This window comes from Tursiops truncatus, chromosome 4 (genome assembly GCF_011762595.2).
Source record: "Tursiops truncatus isolate mTurTru1 chromosome 4, mTurTru1.mat.Y, whole genome shotgun sequence".
Lineage (NCBI taxonomy): Eukaryota > Metazoa > Chordata > Mammalia > Artiodactyla > Delphinidae > Tursiops > Tursiops truncatus.
Genome location: NC_047037.1, coordinates 11,792,643 through 11,807,754, shown reverse-complemented (window position 1 = coordinate 11,807,754; position 15,112 = coordinate 11,792,643). Strand labels below are relative to the sequence as shown.

General features: G+C 40.5%; 1 protein-coding gene across 5 annotated transcripts in view; it reads left to right on the top strand.

Moving 5' to 3' along the window:
- PIK3R4 (phosphoinositide-3-kinase regulatory subunit 4) overlaps positions 1–15,112 on the top strand; it is a 74,206-nt gene that overhangs the window by 54,781 nt on the left and 4,313 nt on the right. For all 5 annotated transcript variants that reach the window (XR_002176224.3, XM_019934395.3, XM_033855293.2 and 2 more), the window contains 3 exons: positions 9,019–9,183; positions 11,935–12,146; positions 13,786–13,917. Coding sequence is in view for 4 of the 5 variants with exons in the window: in XM_019934395.3 (XP_019789954.1) it covers positions 9,019–9,183; positions 11,935–12,146; positions 13,786–13,917 (509 nt within the window). In the remaining variant the exon portion in view is untranslated. The remainder of the gene's footprint in view (positions 1–9,018; positions 9,184–11,934; positions 12,147–13,785; positions 13,918–15,112) is intronic.

The window sequence follows — 15,112 nt, the reverse complement described above, 5'->3', positions numbered from 1 at the left end:
AATTTTCTTTTCTTCCAAGCCATGTGGCTGACAGTGTTTTGGTGCTACAGCCTGGTGTCAGGCCTTAGCCTCTGAGGTGGGAGAGCTGAGTTCAGGACATTGGACCACCACACACCTCCCAGCCCCATGTAATATCAATCAGCGAGAGCTCTCCCAGAGATCTCCATCTCAATGCTAAGACCCAGCTCCGCCCAGTGGCCAGCAAGCTCCAGTGCTGGATGCCCCATGTCAAACAACTAGTAAGACAGGAACACAACTCCACCCATTAGCAGAGAGGCTGCCTAAAATCATACTAAGTTCACAGACACCTCAAAGCACACCACTGGATGCGGCCCTGCCCACCAGAAAGACAAGATCCAGCCCCATCCACCAGAACACAGACACCAGTCCCCTCCACCAGGAGGCCTACACAAGCCACTGAACCAACCTCACCCACTGGGGGCAGACACCAAAAACAATGGGAACTATGAGCCTGTAGCCTGCGAAAAGGTAACCACAAACACAGTAAGTTGGACAAAATGAGAAGACAGACAAATATGCAGCAGATGAAGGAGCAAGGTAAAAACCCACCAGACCAAACAAATGAAAACGAAATAGGCAGTCTACCTGACAAAGAATGCAGAGTAATGATAGTAAAGATGATGCAAAATCTTGGAAAGAGAATGGAGAAAATAAAAAAAACGTTTAACAAGGACCTAGAAGAACTAAAGAGCAAACAAACAATGATGAACAACACAGTACATGAAATTAAAAATTCTCTAGAAGGACTCAATAGCAGAATAACTGAGGCAGAAGAATGCATTAGTGACCTGGAAGATAAAAGAGTGGAAATAACTACTGAAAAAAAAGAATGAAAATAATTGAGGACAGTCTCAGAGACCTCTGGGACAACATTAAATGCACCAACATTCAAATACTAGGGTTCCCAGAAGAAGAAGAGGTAAAGAAAGAGACTGAGAAAATATTTGAAGAAATTATAGTTGCAAACTTCCCTAACATGGGAAAGGAAATAGTAAAGTCCAGGAAGAACAGGGAGTCCCATACTTCCCCTTGGATAAATCCAAGGAGAAACATGCCAAGACATATTAATCAAACTATCAAAAATTAAATACAAAGAAAAAATATTAAAAGCAGCAAGGGAAAAGCAACAAATAACACACAAGGGGGAATCCCCTTAAAGTTAATACCTGATCTGTCAGTTGAAACTCTGCAAGCCAGAAGGGCAGGACATATTTAAAATGATGAAAGGGAAAAAGCTACAACCAGGATTACCCAGCAAGGATCTCATTCAGATTCGTTGGAGAAATTAAAAGCTTTACAGACAAGCAAACGTTAAGAGAATACAGCACCACCAAACCAGCTTTACAGCAAATGTTTCCTCTAGGGAGGAAACACAAGAGAAGGAAAAGACCTACAAAGAGAAACCCAGAACAATTATGAAAATGGTAATAGGAACATACGTATCGATAATTACCTTAAATATAGATGGAGTAAATGCTCCCACCAAAAGACATAGACTGGCTGAATGGATACAAAAACACGACCCATATATATGCTGTCTGCAAGAGACCCACTTCAGACCTATGAACACATACAGACTGAAGGTGAGGGGATTGAAAAAGATATTCCATGCAAATGGAAATCAAAAGAAAGCTGGAGTAGCAATTCTCATATCAGACAAAACAGACTTTAAAATAAAGACTATTACAAAACACAAAGAGGACACTACATAATGATCAAGGGATCAATCCAAGAAGAATATATAACAATTGTAAATATTTATGCACGCAACTTAGGAGCACCTCAATACATAAGGCAAGTGCTAACAGCCATAAAAGGGGAAATAAACAGTAACACAATCATAGTAGTGGACTTTAACACCCCACTTTTACCAATGGACAGATCATCCAAAGTGAAAATAAATAAGGAAACACAAGCTTTAAATGATACATTAAACAAGGTGGACTCAGTTGATATTTATAGGACATTCCATCGAAAAACAACAGAATACACTTTCTTCTCAAGTGCTTATGGAACATTCTCCAGGATAGATCATATATTGGGTCACAAATCAAGCCTTGGTAAATTTAAGAAAATTGAAATCATATCAAGTACCTTGTCTGACCACAATGCTATGAGACTAGATATCAGTTACAGGAAAAAATTGTAAAAAATACAAACACATAGAGGCTAAAAAATACACTACTAAATAACCAAGAGATCACTGAAGAACTCAAAGAGGAAATCAAAAAACACCTAGAAACAAATTACAATGAAAACACGACCACCCAAAAACCTATGAGATGCAACAAAAGCAGTTCTAAGAGAGACGTTTATAGCAATACAATCCTACCTCAAGAAACAAGAAACATCTCAAATAAACAACCTAACCTTACACCTAAAGAAACTAGAGAAAGAAGAACAAAAAAAACCCAAAGTTAGCAGAAGGAAAGAAATCATAAAGATCAGTTCAGAAATAAATGAAAAAGAAATGAAGGAAACAGTAGCAAAGATCAGTAAAACTAAACGCTGGTGCTTTGAGAAGATAAACAAAACTGATATACCATTAGCCAGACTCATCAAGAAAAAGAAGGGAGAGGACTCAAATCAACAGAATTAGAAATGAAAAAGGAGAAGTAACAGCTGACACTGCAGAAATACAAAGGGGCATGAGAGATTACTATAAGCAACTATATGCCAATAAAATGGATAACCTGGAAGAAATGGACAAATTCTTAGAAAAGCACAACCTTCCGAGGCTGAACCAGAAAGAAATAGAAAATATCAACAGACCAGTCACAAGCACTGAAATTGAGACTGTGATTAAAAATCTTCCAACAAACAAAAGCCCAGGACCAGATGACTTCACAGGCGAATTCTATCAAATATTTAGAGAAGAGCTAACACCTATCCTTCTCAAACTCTTCCAAAATATAGCAGAGGGAGGAGCACTCCCAAACTCATTCTAGGAGGCCACCATCACCCTGATACCAAAACCAAAGATGCCACAAAAAAAGAAAACTACAGGCCGACATCACTGATGAACATAGATGCAAAAATCCTCAACAAAATACTGGCAAACAGAATCCAACAGCACATTAAAAGGATCATACACCATGATCAGGTCTGGTTTATCATCCCAGGAATATAAGGATTCTTCAATATATGAAAATCAATGTGATAAACTATATTAACAAATTGAATGAGCAAAACTATATGATAATCTCAATAGGTGAAGAAAAAGCGTTTGACAAAATTCAACACCCATTTATGATAAAAACTCTCCAGAAAGTAGGCATAAAGGGAACGTACCTCAACATAATAAAGGCCGTATATGACAAACCCACAGCCAACATTGTTCTCAATGATGAAAAACTGAAACCATTTCCTCTAATATCAGGAACAAGACAAGGTTGCCCTCTCTCACCACTATTATTCAACATAGTTTTGGAAGTTTTAACCACAGAAATCAGAGAAGAAAAAGAAATAAAAGGAATCCAAATTGGAATAGAAGAAGTAAAACTGTCAGTGTTTGCAGATGACATGATACTAAACATAGAGAATCCTAAAGATGCCACCAGAAAACTACTAGAGCTAATCAATGAATTTGGTAAAGTAGCAGGATACAAAGTTAATGCACAGAAATCTCTTGCATTCCTATACACTAATGATGAAAAATCTGAACGAGAAACTAAGGAAACACTCCCATTTACCACTGCAACAAAAAGAATAAAATACCTAGGAATAAACCTACCTAAGGACACAAAAGACCCGTATGCAGAAAAATAGACACTGATGAAAGAAATTAAAGACGATACAAACAGATGGAGGGATATACCATGTTCTTGGATTGGAAGAATCAACATTGTGAAAATGACTCTACTACCCAAAGCAATCTACAGATTCAGTGCAATCCCTATCAAACTACCAATGGCATTTTTCACAGAACTAGAACAAGAAATTTCACAATTTGTATGGAAACACAAAGGATGCTGAATAGTCAAAGCAATCCTGAGAAAGAAAAATGGAGCTGGAGGAATCAGGCTGCCTGACTTTAGACTATAGTACAAAGCTAGAGTAATCAAGGCAACATGGTACTGTACAAAATAGAAATATAGATCAATGGAAGAGGATAGGAAGCCCAGAGATAAACCCATGCACTTGGTCACCTTATCTTTGATAAAGGAGGCAAGAATGTACAGTCGAGAAAAGGCAGCCTCTTCCATAAGTTGTGCTGGGAAAACTGGACAGCTACATGTAAAAGAATGAAGTTTGAATACTCCCTAACATCGTATAGAAAAAAACTCAAAATGGATTAAAGATCTAAATGTAAGGCCAGACACTATCAGACTCTTAGAGGAAAACATAGGCAGAACACCCTATGACATAAATCACAGCAAGATCCTTTCTGACCCATCTCCTAGAGAAATGGAAATAAAACCAAAAATAAACAAATGGGACCTAATGAAAGTTAAAAGCTTTCGCACAGCAAAGGAAACCATAAAGAAGATGAAAAGACAGCCCTGAGAATGGGAGAAAATATTTGCAAATGAAGCAACTGACAAAGGATTAATCTCCAAGATGTACAAGCAGCTCATGCAGCTCAATATCAAAAAAAGAAACAACCCAATCCAAAAATGGGCAGAAGACCTAAGTAGACATTTTTCCAAAGAAGATATACAGATTGCCAACAAACACATGAAACGATGCTCAGCATCACTAATCATTAGAGAAATGAAAATCAAAACTACAGTGAGATATTACCTCACACCAGTCAGAATGGCCATCATGAAAAAAATCTGCAAACAATAAATGCTGGAGAGAGTGTGGAGAAAAGGGAACCATATTGCACTGTTGGTGGGAATGCAAATTGATATAGCCACTATGGAGAACAGTATGGAGGTTCCTTAAAAAACTAAAAGTAGAATTACCATATGACCCAGCAATGCCTCTACTGGGCATATACCCTGAGAAAACCATAATCCAAAACCACAGTGTTCGTTGCAGCACTATTTACAATAGACAGGACATGGAAGCAACCTAAGTGTCCACCAATGGATGGATAAAGAAGATGTGGCACATATATACAGTGGAATATTACTCAGCCATAAAAAGAAATGAAATTGCGGTATTTGTAGTGAGGTGGATGGACCTAGAGTCTGTCATACAGAGTGAAGTAAGTCAGAAAGAGAAAAACACCATATGCTAACACATATATATGAAATATATATAAAAAAAATGGTTCTGACGAACCTAGGGTCAGGACAGGAATAAAGACACAGATGTGGAGAATGGTCTTGAGGACATGGGGAGGGTGAAGGGTAAGCTGGGACGAAATGAGAGAGTAGCATTGACATATATACACTACCAAATGTAAAATAGATAGCTAGTGGGAAGAAGCTGCATAGCACAGGGAAATGAACTCCGTGCTTTGTGACCACCTACAGGGGTGGGATATGGAGGGTGGGAGGGAGACGCAAGAGGGAGAGGATATGGGGACATATGTATACATATAGCTGATTCACTTTGTTATACAGCAGAAACTAACACAACATTGTAAAGCAATTACACTCCAATAAAGATGTTAAAAAAAAGAAAAACCTATTTGAACTAACATGAGTTCCACAAAGTTGCAGAATAGAAGATTATGTTGTATTTATGTGTACAAAACTTAGTTGGATTTCTGTTTGCTAACAGTGAACAATCCAAAGATGAAATAAAGGAAACAAGTCCATTTACTCTAGCATCAGAAAGAATAAAGTACTGAGGAATCAATTTAACAAAATAGCACAAGACTTGAATAGTGAAAGCTGCAAAACATCATTGAAAGAAGTGATATAAAAAAAATTATAGAAGATCTAAGTAAGTGGAAAGACATCCCAGTTGATCTTCAGATTCTATGAAATCTGTATGAAATTTCCAGCTGCCTCTTTCTGCAGAAATTGACATTCTGATCCTACAATTCATAAAGAAATGCAAAGGACTTAAATAGCCAAAACAGTCTTAAAATTTAGGAAAGAACAAAGTTTGAGAACTCACACTTCCCAGATTTACTACGAAGCTACAGCAGTCAGGACACTGTATTACTGGCATAAGGATAAATATATTAATCAGTGGGCTAGAACTGACATGCAGAAGTGCATTTATGGTCACTGTTTTCTGAGAAGGGTGCCAGGACAGTTGAATGGGGGATAGAATAACCTGAAAAGATGGTGCAGGGATTACTGGGCAGCCACATGCAGAAGAATGAGTTTGCAGAGAAGTTTTCAAAATGGATCATAGACCTAAATGTAAGAGCCAAACTATAAAACTGAAGAAAACATAAGCATGTAGTTCTTCGTGACCTTGGATTAGGCAGGAGTTTCTGAAATATACCATCAAAAAGCACAAGTGACAAAAAATAGATGTGACTTCATCAAAATTATAAACATTTGTGCTTCAAAGGACACTGTCAAGAAAGCGAAAGGAAAACCCACAGAATGAGATAAATATTTTAAAATCATATGTTTAAGTACCCTGAGTATAAAGAACTCTTAACAATAAAAAAACAACTCAATTGAAAAGCAGAGGATTCAGATAGTGTCGGTCCTTCATACCTGTGGGTTCTGTAGATTCAGTCAGCCATGGATAGAATATTTTCTCTGGATATGGAACCCTTGGATACAGAGGGCTGACTGTAAGGGACTAGAGCATTCACTGATTTTGGAATCCACTGGGGGTCCTGGAACCACTCCCCCAAGAATATGAAGGGGTAATTGTAGATTTCTCTCCAAATAGGACCAATATGTACACAAAAAAGATATTCCACGTCATTAGGGAAATGTAAATCAAAACCACAGCAAGTTACCACGTCACACCCACTAGAATGCTATAATCAAAAAGACAATAAAGAGTCATGTACCAAAATGTTCATTGCAGCTCTATTTACAATAGCCCGGAGATGGAAACAACCTAAGTGCCCGTCATCGGATGAATGGATAAAGAAGATGTGGCACATATATACAATGGAATATTACTCAGCCATAAAAAGAAACGAAATTGAGCTATTTGTAATGAGGTGGATAGACCTAGAGTCTGTCATACAGAGTGAAGTAAGTCAGAAAGAAAAAGACAAATACCGTATGCTAACACATATATATGGAATTTAAGAAAAAAATGTCATGAAGAACCTAGGGGTAAAGCAGGAATAAAGACGCAGACCTCTTAGAGAACGGACTTGAGGTTATGGGGAGGGGGAAGGGTGAGCTGTGACAGGGCGAGAGAGAGTCGTGGGCATATACACACTAACAAACGCAGTAAGGTAGATAGCTAGTGGGAAGCAGCCGCATGGCACAGGGATATTGGCTCGGTGCTTTGTGACAGCCTGGAGGGGTGGGATGGGGAGGGTGGGAGGGAGGGAGACGCAACAGGGAAGACATATGGGAACATATGTTATATGTTTATGTATGACTGATTCACTTTGTTATAAAGCAGAAACTAACACACCATTGTAAAGCAATTATACCCCAATAAAGATGTTAAAAAAAAAAAAAAAGACAATAACAGTGCTGCAGAGGATGTGGAGAAATTGGCACCTTTGTACATTGCTGGTAGGAATGTAAAATGATGCAGCAACTTTGGAAAAAAGTTGGCAGTTTCTCAAATGCTAAACATAGATTTACCTTATGACCCTGCAGTTTCATTTATTCTGGGTATTCTAGCTATAAACCCAAGAGAGTTGAAAACATTTGTTCACATGAAAACCTATAAACGAGTGTTCATAGTAGCATTGTTCATAAAAGCCAAAAAGTGGAAACCAGAATGTCTATCAGCCATTGAACAGATAAACAAATGTGGTGTATCCATACACTGGAATATTATTTTGGCACAAAAAGGGATGAAATACTGATGAATGCTACACCAGTCACTGAATTATACACTTTAAAATGTTTTACTTTATGGTCTACAAATTGTATTTCAGCAAAGCTGCTATTAACAAAAAGTGAACTAGAGAGGCATGATTAATTAAAAATACATAAAATATGATTCCATATTAATTTGAAAAGCAAATATGAATATATTGTAATATGCATAGAAAGCTCTTTGGAAGGATATATAAGAAAATGTCAATAGTGTTCCTCTGTGTGGTAGAAGTATGGTTTTACTTTTCTGTATTTTCTGTATTTCAATAATTTTTGTATATTTAATATGTGTTAATTTGTATAATAAAATTAAATAAATTACAAAAGATGGAGATGAATAAATTTGGTGATTAGGGGCTTGTGACCTTTTAGGGGAATGGCCCCTTAGAAGGCTGAGTATGCAGCCCTTGCGGGGGGGCAGTGAAGGAGGGACTTTGTGGTGATGGGAGGCAGGCACCCTGTGTAGGTCAGGGTCAAGAAGTTTGGCAGTGAAACTTAAGGAGGATAGGCAGCTTGAGAGGTCAACGTGTGTGAGAGAGACTGAATATTATAATAATATTGTGCATTAATGAATGTTTTATGACTTATATGTTATTTACACTTTGTCCCAGTTGCATAAATTGGGCAGTCTTTGTTTTGTAAATGAGTAAACTGAGATGCAGAACAGGTTAATGGCTTGACCTAGATCATATGGGTCGTCAGAAGTGGAACTCAGCCCTTTGATTCCAAAGCCAGTGCCTTTCCTGCTGTGCCAGGCTGCATCTGAGGGATTATAGAATAACTGCAGGGGTAAGAGTAGGACTTAGGAATTGCAGAGAGGAAGGAGAACTGGGTCAGGGCCACAAGTATGGGAGTTCCAGCTGCAAAGGAGGATGGACAGTCTTTCTGTGATTGGAGAGAAGTGTGTGAAGGTGGCCATTAAAAAATATCAGAAGAAACGGTGATTTTGTACCAGTGCTTTTGAGGGGGATTATTGTTTTTGTTATGAGGTCAAGGAGTGAAACAGACCTCAGAGTAGTACTTTTTGTTTGTTAACAGTCATGTGGCTATTTAATATCAGCAATAATAATACTCTTGTGGCTTTTCAGAAACGCAGTCTTACTTTTCTTTTGTGCAGGTCTATTCTTACGTATAGCCGAATTGGGGGACGTGTCAAGACACTCACATTCTGCCAGGGTTCCCAGTACTTAGCCATAGCGTCTGATAATGGTGCTGTCCAACTTCTTGGAATTGAGGCCTCTAAGCTGCCCAAGTCTCCTAAAATTCATCCTCTACAAAGCAGGTATCTGCCTATCTTTTGTGTTTTGTAAACTGCATTTAGTGTACTATAATTTAACCCTCCCTCTCTAATACAGTTTGGATCAACTGAGGACCTTTGAGAATTTACTTCTTTTTTTAAGCACGTGAAATAAATAAAATTGTGTTTCCAACTCAAATCTATCACACATAGTTTCAGGAAACTATGTCTGCCTATTACTTTCTGCCAATTTGCTAAAAGGTCAGAAGGGCAGCTTTGAACTTGTGGCCCATCCCAGTCTGGAATCTGTCTGAATCACCTAATTATCAGTTACAGCTTCTGTCTCAACTCTGGCTGGCTGATTTGAAAATGTGAGTGTTCTTCATTAAAGAAAATTCAAGTGTTGTCAGCATTTTGTTACTTGGCATTAAAACCTCTGGAGGTGATGGGAACACAGAGCAGAGGTTTTAGTCAGATGATTTGCTTATCATTTTAAAAACAAGGTCCTGGCTGGTTTTACCTGAGAATTTCCTCCATTTCTTATAAATTGTAGTTGCCTGTAGATTAAACACATGCAAGGTAAGATATTTAAGATCAAGCAGAATAATTTTTCAACTGACTAGTATGTGCTGCACAATGAAAATTCCAGAAACGAATAAGATGTGTTGTACTCTCTAAGAAACCACAGTCTAGTGGGAGAGACAGACCAGTGAACAGATGATTTCAGTGCAGTGAGACAGTGTGCCCTGTGACAGGGATGGGGGGCCAGCTTGCAGGTGGATAAGGAAGAAGGCCTGGAGGGGGTGACACCAGATGTAGCCAAAGCAGAGTAGTTGAGTAGGGTGGGGCAGATAAGTCAGACATATATGCTGTTCTGGAAAACATGAAGTTATAGGGAGGAAAACAGATCCATGGTTACCACAGCTTGGGGATAGGGGTAGGGGGTGACTACAAAGGGGCTGCACAAGATACATTTTGGGGTGTGGAGTTGTACTGTATGGTTCTGTGGTAGAAGATACATGAAATGGATTTGTCATAATGCATAGAACTGTATACCACAAAATGAATATTACTGTATATAAGATTAAATTAAAAAAACCCGAAGCAACCAGGATATTGGGGGAGAGGTAGAGTGCAGCCTATGGCAGTCAGTCTAACTGTTGTACAGATGAATCACATAGTCATGTGGAAGAGTAAGGGGAATAAAGGAGGCAGCTGAACAACTTGGGAAAACTGCAGGCTAATGACAAAAGGAGCTGAGCTCAAACGTTGTATTCTAGTTGGTTGTTTTTCACATGGTTATGGTTTAATAATTCCAAAATGACTTTATTTGTACACTAAGGTTGAATAAATGAGTAAACGTATTATAGATAATGAGAGCCAGGTTTCTCACTGGAGGAAAGAAATTACAGACAAGGAAAGGGGGCTGGCTAGAATGAAGCCTGGTGCTGGATAGATATCAGTATGGACTCGATATCAGTATGACTCATGACATACATCTTTGTGTATGTGTATACACACATGTATATGTACACACACATACATGTAGACACACACAAATAGATACAGAAATAGAGTTGGGTCTGTGTGCATGAGGGTAGTATACAGAATATACTTCCTAGCTCTGGCCGTTGAGAGGTACTAGACACAGGGGCATCCCCGTAGCGATGAGCACTTAGCTCATAGACCTTGGTTTTAAATGCCAATAAAAGGGACCAGGACTCCTTGAAAAACTGGTTGATTCCAGAGCCTGGGCAGGGAAAACACAAGATGCATCTGGAGCATCCTGTGATGCCAGAAGGTTAGGAAGTGGTCAGTAAGAGCACATTGCAAGGGCGTTTGAGCTAGCCTGACAGAGTGTCCCATGGCCAGACTTGGAGCAAGCTGAGCAACAAGAGGCAACGACTGTGTTAGGTCATAACTCAGAGGATAAAATAAAGTGGTCCACAAGTCCATACTGACAGAGACGAGCTGACAAGAGAAACGGCAGCTTTTCCGTACAGAAGAATTCTAATAAGCGTAGAAGGACCAAGGGAAATAGAACACCACAGGCATGATTTGTCCACAGGTCCTAAAATTAGTGGAAAAAAGTTTACACAGAAACAGGTTTTTGCATAGTCTGAAAAGAATTTCCCCTAAGTATAGAGTAGTTATAAATGGAAAAATAAAAAATAATAAGTTTACAGTGGAGGGTCCTGCCAGGCGCCATGATCCAGGTGGACATCACTGGCATCACGTGCTGACGTCAGGTGCTCCCATCTGTGCACTGAGACAGGCACGTCACACATGTGGTCTCCCTCCCAGTAAGGCACCAGCTCTGTTTGTGAGAACACATGACATGACATTCAGAAATGTCAAGGTCGTGAAAGGACAGACTGAGGCACTGTCATAGGTGGAGGAGATGAAGGAAACGCGGCAGCTAGATGCCAGGCGGTGTCTTGGTCTGGAGCGGTTAGGTCACCAGTGGGAAAACTGGTGAAATCCAACCATGTTTTGTACCTTATGGGTACTGTACCAAGGTCAATTTCTTAGTTTTGATAAATGGTCTATGTTTATGTAAAGTGTTAGCGTGAGGGGAAGGTGAGCGAAGGATATACGGAAGTCTGTGTACTATTTTTGCAACTCTTCTGTAGTTCTAAAATAATTTTTTAAAAATGGTCAGCTATCATTGTCTTATGGGTCACAGAGTTTTTATTTCTTGACCATGGTTAGAATATAGATTCATCTTCAGTGGAGAAGGGTACTGTGTTTTTAGTGACTGGAAAAGTCTTTGCCTTTTGATGTGTGTCTCCTTAGAGTCCTAGACCAAAAGGAGGACGGCTGTGTGGTGGACATGCATCACTTCAACTCCGGGGCGCAGTCTGTGCTGGCCTACGCCACTGTGAACGGCGCTCTGGTGGGCTGGGACCTCAGGTCTTCCAGCAATGCCTGGACGCTGAGGCACGATCTTAAGTCAGGTCTCATCACTTCCTTTGCTGTGGACATCCACCAGTGCTGGCTCTGCATCGGTGAGCTGCCTTTCAAGTCCTTGACTGGGTCTGGATGCTACTGTCTGGAGTGGCCTTCTTAGGAAAGCTCTTTCCTTTTTCTTCATTGGTAATTTTCCCCCGTGTCCTTTTTTTTCCCCCATAATTATTATGTTATAATCACTTGCATTTTATTTTTTTCATTAAAAAACAGATTTAAAAAAGTGAAATCAATATTCCAACACATAAAACAATTTCCTCTTTCTCTTCATTCTTAAATGAGCCTCTTTATAATCATTATAGTGATCAGATTTGCTGGCATTTTCTTATTCTGCCAGGGAAGCAGCAGGCTTAGTTTATGGATGAAAGCATTTGAATTTGGGCACACTTGGTTTTAAATTCCATTAACCACTGGCAAGCTGCTTATTAACTCTTTTGGGTCATAGTATCCTCATCTTCAAATGGGGCTCATCCTTTCAAGGGCTGCTTAGAGGAGTCAGTGAGGTAAAAGCATCCAGCACAGGAGAAGAGCTAAACAGTGGTTTCTTGCCTTGTGATTCCTCCCCACCTGCCTTTCCTCAAATGCTGAAGATGTACCCTGTGCTCTTGCTTGCTGCTTTCCTCTGTTTTAGTTTCACCTTTTTCTCTCCTAGGGCTTTGAACCTGCCCCTTTAGAAGGTACTAGAGTTTATTCATTCCCACTTGGCACTCTTTTTCAGAAGAATTATAATCTGCTGCACTTGAATATTGGTTTCTGGATTCCCTAACTTGCATTTGTGACATTAAGTATCTTTATTTTTATGTAGTTTTTATGAAATGTATTATTTTTTTGCCTTTTGTGTGACTAAACTGTACTGGTTTAGGAATATGTAATGCCAGGCCTAGAAGAGTAGCGCTATTACACACGTAGCAAATTAGCAAATGGCACTGGTGGCTCTCAGGGCGGCAGCCAGTACTGCTGTGGCTATTTGAGCCATTGTCCTGGAGAGGGGCAGGGCGACAGAGGGACCCGCTGCCCCTTTTGTCTTTTCCCACCCCCATCTCTCCACTGGAACTGGAGACCAGTCTCGGTGTTAGGGTGGACATTATTCTTTGGGATGGGGTGCCTTTTCTCTATGGGGTTTAAGGTGCCATGGGCAGATATGCACGCATTCACCCCAGTTTCTACTGTGATTGGACACCCGTGCCTGTCTCCAGAACGTTTCGGAGAAAAGGGCACATGGAAATGATTGAAACTGATGATAGCTGCAAAGCTGCTACCACTTTGGGATTGGTAAAGTGATCACTGAATGCCAGTAAACCACCTCTGGTTATTTAAGGCAGCCTGAACATTTTGAGAAGACATAAAGATTCACTTTATGTCTTCTCTAGGCCTTCTGGGTTTTTTGTGGGCACTTTTGGCAGTTAGTAAGTGTCAGTAATTAATGAATCACTCGTTTTCACTTCACATCTGTTAGGCCGTTTTGTAGTAGCTTCGTGCCAGTGCTTTGTATCTTTGGCGTAAGGCACTGTTTGACACTGGGGTTGGGGAGGGCAGCTTAGTGAAAACAAAGCCTTGTCTCCAAGTGGCTAAGCCAGGTTGAACGCGCATCCGTACAGAGCTCGCAAATTACCACTTGATGACTGTAGCCTGCTGTGCTTTACCATGGGTGGTCACCTTCTGGACTTCTCTTCCCCTCAGGGACAAGCAGTGGCACCATGGCTTGTTGGGACATGCGGTTCCAGCTGCCCATTTCCAGTCACTGCCACCCTTCCAGGGCCCGCATCCGGCGCCTCTCCATGCACCCGCTGTACCAGTCCTGGGTGATCGCAGGTAAGAGGGAGGGCTGGCTCTCGGGGTTGGGGGCCTTTCTTGGAAAGTGCAGAACCCCCTGCTGCTTAGACTCATGTTCTTAGAGTTTTATTTTACATATGAGCCAAATGCTTGCTTTTGTTCAGTTCTGATTATGGAAGAAGTTCCCACCACTGATATCTCATTGTCATTGCTTATTTATCATGTTTCAGAATGATCTCATCAATCACACTACCACCTTCCATTCCTACCATCATTTCCTTTCCATTTATCTTCTTTCTCTTGTGTCCCCTATTTTTGCTAAAGTTCTCACCGTCTTCCTGGAACTCTTAAGTTAGAAGCCTTGAGTCATCCTTCTCAGCTGCCATTTCTGTTGAGTTTCTTGCAAGCTTCCCTCCCTTTCTCTTGTTGGGCATTCAAATTTTCTTGTATGGATTCTCTGGCAAGACACTTGGGCAAGTCTTTGAAACTCATTTTCCTCAACGGTAAAACGTGGTTAAAAATACTTAGCTAGCAGAGGTTGTAAGAATTTCAGAAAACACATGTAATGCACATAGCCTGGCATGCAAGGAGTGCTTGTTAAGTGGTAGCTCTCGTTACTCTTATGTTTCCTCGCTGGTCCCCGTGCCTCTGGGCTCTTCCTGGTCCCTTCTCATCCATACAGTGTCCCTCATGCGCTGCTCCTGTCAGGGTCATCGTGCTGCCAGGTTCAATGGCCGTGACTCAGCCTGCGTCTTATGTGATTTGTCACTTGGTTGGTTGATCACTTCCTCTGTCTGAAACACTTTCCTCACCTGACTTTGAGGACATCACTCTCTTGGTTCTTCTGTTGATTGATTTGCTGATTCTTCCTCCTCTTCCTGCTTCTAAGCTGTAGCCGGCCTCAGGGCTCAATCTTGGTCTGAACCTCTTCTCCTTCTGCACTGGCTCCCTGTGTGAGCACATCCAGTCCCCCGCAAAATAGTACCAAATTTATTCAGATTTTTATATGTGCCTATGTAAAGTTCTCCCTAAGATGTCTGATAGCCGACTGAAACCTGACCTGTCCACGCTGAACGCTTGGCTCCTCTCCACCAGCTGCCCGCCCCGTACCACCTCCTTGAGGACCTGAGACCAGCCTGCTCTCCCTGCAGTGTTGTCCCAGGAAATGGCAGCATTCAGGCTCAAAGCTTAGGAGGAAGCCTGGCGTCGTCCTTTGTTCTTCTTTCTCTCTCAT